General features: G+C 40.4%; 2 protein-coding genes across 2 annotated transcripts in view; both read right to left on the reverse strand.

Annotated features, from left to right (window-relative positions):
- LOC129788540 (cytoplasmic dynein 2 light intermediate chain 1) overlaps positions 1–4,465 on the reverse strand; it is a 38,588-nt gene that overhangs the window by 2,304 nt on the left and 31,819 nt on the right. The gene's annotated exons all lie outside the window — the stretch shown is intronic.
- Positions 268–3,762, reverse strand: LOC129788531 (vacuolar protein sorting-associated protein 54). Its single transcript, XM_055824670.1, has 2 exons — positions 3,454–3,762; positions 268–3,232 (listed from the first exon to the last, which is right to left on the reverse strand). The coding sequence occupies exons 1-2, from the start codon at positions 3,570–3,572 to the stop codon at positions 619–621; spliced, it is 2,733 nt and encodes a 910-aa protein (XP_055680645.1). The 5' UTR covers positions 3,573–3,762; the 3' UTR covers positions 268–618.

The following is a 4,465-nucleotide window of genomic DNA, read 5'->3' on the forward strand; positions in this document are numbered from 1 at the left end:
AATAAAACTTTAAGAAAACAAGATTAATAAATGTCTTAAAAAAAGGACTAAATTCAAGTCGAAAAGTTAGTGACTTAAAGCTAAAAATTAGCAAATTCAAGTCAAAAAGCTCTAAAGTCGTTTTTTTTATTTTTTCAGTTTTGAGTTGTTCGGCTTTTAGCAATATATGTGTGAAGAAAAATATTCATATCTTGGGGAAAATCGGAGAATTCGCTTAAAAAAACCAAAATATTCGCCAGATAAACACCCCTTGAATAAAATACAAAATTTTATTTGATTTATTAATTTATTTCTATTTTCATAAATGGGTATCTCTCTTTTTCTTTTTAATATATTTATGTATACAATACAGAATTTCTATTGCACCTAAATATTTTAGAAACATTTTTTAGTCACAAATTTTTACTAAATTTCTCTCTATTAATTTGGAATAGGAAAGTGTGAATGTTTTGCAATGCAGCATTCCTCCTTCTTTTTTTTTCTTATATAATTATATTTATGTACTTGTGAAGCAAGCAATTTGGTAAAAATTATACATAATTTATATACATGAAAGAAACAAAAAAAAATGAGGAACAAAATAAGAAGGATTTAACGAAAGCAATGTTCGGGGGGAATTTACTTGTTCCAGATATCATTGAGAGTTTCATCACGAAGTTCATCCAAAGGCATAGCTTTGAGGGTCCTTAGGGTTTCCAGGTAGAAAGTTAATTCGGATGTTACAACACCATGCTGCGGCCCACCATTATTGATGATGTTATATTTGAGAATTTGCTCTCGGAGTCTATCTTTGAAGCTTCTGTGAACAACTCTGTAGATGCTGTGAACTTGCGCATCCGGTAGGATGGGTGCTATTGCTTCGTGTAGCTTTACAAAGTGCCTCGATATATTGCGGAATGCTTGCGATGGTACAGGTGGTCGGGCATCCCAGCTGCTTAGCTGGTTGGTTACGAGTGAGCATACAATGGATAAAACCTTATTTTCAATTTCCTTAATGTGACTCACAAAGTCCTTTTCAACTGTCTCATACCCAGCAAGATTAGCACCATTTGACTCCAAACACTGAAAGTGACTCTTAACATGCGGCAAGAGCCACAGGACTAGCTGAAGGGCTCGCGATACGAGTGCCAAATTCCCACTTGTGATGGTTTTGAGACCAGCCACATGAAGGGCACCAGCACCGAGAACAAGTTGGCAACAACGTGAATTGAATGTACGCAACAGATCGACAACACTTCGTGACAATTGGGCCGAAATAATGGGCAATTGCTGGGCACACCGACAGTATTCACTGACAATTTGGACAAGAAGTAGTGCAGCCCCCACCAGCGTAAAAGGTTCCCCATCGACAAGAAGTACAGCAGATGGTGGTGATGATATACCATCATCACTTTGGCGTGTCCACTCAAATTCCCTGCGGCCAATATGCTCCACCATCCGCTGAAATTCACCCGGAACATCTGCCTGCTTCCACCTCTCGCTATCAAGTAGCAGTGCTAATTTGGATTTTCTCTCAGCGTGAAACTTATTTGCAAATCTTGTGCCCTGATTTGTCACAGCCACCCTAAGGGCAACACTCTGACTCCCACAAATCTCTTCACATCCCCCAATGAAGTCATTTACAACTGCACTCAAACGAGCTATATGCTCCGCCGTCACAGAGCTCCTTTCGAGACTTTCATTGGATACAAGATTGGCACAGCGTTCGTGGCAATAGTTGCAAACCCCACTGAGAAGATCACTTAATCTCTGTTGTACTACTTTGTGATCTTGCAGTGAGAGGAAAACCTCAGAATCCATAACAGTGGTGGTTACTTCTTGAACCTTCCCAGCACTAACATCTGCAGTTTGTAGCATAACACTGTACACGGCCTTAACGCGTTTCAGCAGCATGAGAAGTGTTCCCGTGGCAGTCTCAAGGAATTTTATCCATTCCCCCAGTGAGAGACTCTGTGCTTCCTCACCAGCTCCCGTGAGGCAAATCTCCTCATCTGCAGATGCAATTATTTCAATAACAAGTTGCTTCACAATTGCCTTAATGGCCACAATTGCCTCCTCCTTGTACGTTCCGACAAATGTGAAATTCTTCTTTCGCAACAATCCCGAGATTATACACACGAGCTTATCCTCATCGAGGACCTTTTCATTGGCAGTGAGGGGTCGATTGAAGTCAGCTGTTGCGTACTTTTCAAAGTCCGTCGTTAGCATTTTATCCACAAGTCGTTCCATCTCCATAAGCTGCGACGGGAGATGCCGAAAGCAGTGAACACCCACAAGTTCCTGTGCCACAATCTCCTGTGTTGTCCCAATGAGATCCAAAGCAGCCACGTAGTCTTGCGTACCAAGAAGGAGTTGAATCATTGGTTGTGTTTGATGCACCGTCGCCATTAGGTGGAGTTTCTCAAGCACCACCAAATAGTGAGTTCTTGTTCTAGCTAATTTTGCCACTCGCAGTGCTTCTCTCACCTGTGCTTCATCAATATGACGGAGTTTACTTCGCAATTGTCTCACATTGGTACTTGCTTCCCGCATTTGGGCCATAATTGTATCCTGTGATGTCATAGCGTGGAAGAAGGCAGATGACTTTTGTGCCACTTGTCGTGCTATTTGCACCTCCACAATGTCCAGGTAGTGACTCAGTTTTTCCTGCAGCAAACGTCCGGACTGTGTAGCATTGCCACCGTCTCCAACACCGGGAAAAACAGATGCAAACGTTGCGGGATTACTCAGCTCAAGGTGGGGTTTCATAAAAATCTGCGGAATATCCTGAAGCCCATAGTTCCCCGTGATGTCATTTCCATTTTGTTGATTTCCAATGTGACTCGTCAAGGGTGCCGTATGTTGCTTCTCAAAGCGCGTGTGTCGCTTGTAGCGTTTACCAATTTTAACTAAATAACTCTGAAAGTGATTCCATGTAATGTCCGGAAGGCGATTTGATGCTGAAACGGCACCGCTACGATCGACAAAACTATCACCCCATGTTCGTGTGAAGAAGGTTGTCTGTTTGCTCCTATTGGGATCATTGAGAACAGCTGGTAGATTCTGTGCTGCCGAAAATACCGTCCACTGCTCCGGATTCCTTGTAACCTGATTCACATGGTATCTGTTAACGTGGCTCTCATAGTCACGGTCACTGACGCCATCCAGGGGAAGTGAAGCACACACACCGTTACTTCCGTAGCGACAGACAAATGATCCACCCTCCCTTGTACAATGCACATCCCGAAGATGCCTGAAAATATATATAAAATTTATCTATATATCCCAAATTATGTATTTAGCACAAGCAAAATGAGATTTTTATCACAAAACTATGATAAAAAAAATCGCAGAAGTTCAATCAATTAAAAAGTATGGAGCAGGATTCAAGCAATGAGGATCATGAGAAGGATCATGAAGTTGTGGAAAATGGGATCACATATTGTAGCATAAATGTGTTATGTTTGTTCTTACTGGATAAATTCTGATGATGACTTAAAGTCCCTGGAGCAGAAGGTGCACGTTTGACACTCGTATTTCACATCACCCATGTTAGGTGCTTTGACCATATCATTCTGTGCCACTGAATGCATCAAAATTGCAACAAAATTAGACACTACTATCACGGTAAAAAAAATAATTGAGGTACATTTCTGCAAAATGCACACACCATCGTCATTAATGCCAACCACCAATGTTTTCTGACAAGACCCGCCTGCCCAATACCCCAAACTTCGTGCCTTGTCCAACTCTCGTATTTTTGAGGGGAAATTTCCCTTCTTAACAAGCTGAAAAAAAAAAGATTCTTTTTATTAATTTGCCTCCTTGTACATAAAAAAAAAATATTTAAAATAATTTTTGAGGATTTGAGAGATTTTTCAACTCCCTAAAAATCATTTTTTTTCCATTTTCTGGGATTTTTAATTTTCCTTTGGGCAGAGAATTCTCAAGTCTACCAACATTCAATATGGAAAAACTCCCGTACGGGGAGAGTATCAGTAGACAAACTCTTCTGATTTCTCATCATACTGTCTACAAAAATCGCACCGAGTGTGCCAAATCACCAGCAGGAAGGTCTCCAATGGTTACCGCTTGAATATTCTTCTGTCAACCTTTATATACCTGCGAGCTCTTATATACTTCTGAGTCTTTTGAGAGGGAAATTTAAAAAAGATTTTTTTTCAACAATATTTTTCATTTATTGAGAGAATTCTTTGCTGTAAACTTAGAATTAAATAATGTAGGGGAAACTGGGACAAGGGAGTGCTAGGCAAGAGCTTGGAAGAAGCTTAAAAAAATTCTCTATAAAGCACTTACCTCTATCTCATTGGAAAATATAATATTTTTGAGCTCTTCCCTTGGCAGACATTATTAGCCCCAGTTTCCCCTATGGATACATATAATGAATGATCTTATATATATGTACGCATCATACATGCGCTGCTTATCATTCGAGAAGCTCGGAACCTCTCGTGCTGCCGTTTTC

Source organism: Lutzomyia longipalpis, chromosome 2 (genome assembly GCF_024334085.1).
Source record: "Lutzomyia longipalpis isolate SR_M1_2022 chromosome 2, ASM2433408v1".
Classification (NCBI taxonomy): Eukaryota; Metazoa; Arthropoda; class Insecta; order Diptera; family Psychodidae; genus Lutzomyia; species Lutzomyia longipalpis.

Bases quoted from the DNA above. Each gene is read 5' to 3' on its own strand.
- LOC129788531 (XM_055824670.1), bottom strand. From the start codon at position 3,572: ATGCATTCAGTGGCACAGAATGATATGGTCAAAGCACCTAACATGGGT. The intron at 3,233-3,453 runs GTAAGAACAAAC...ATATATTTTCAG, and splicing joins TCATCATCAGAATTTATCCA to GCATCTTCGGGATGTGCATT.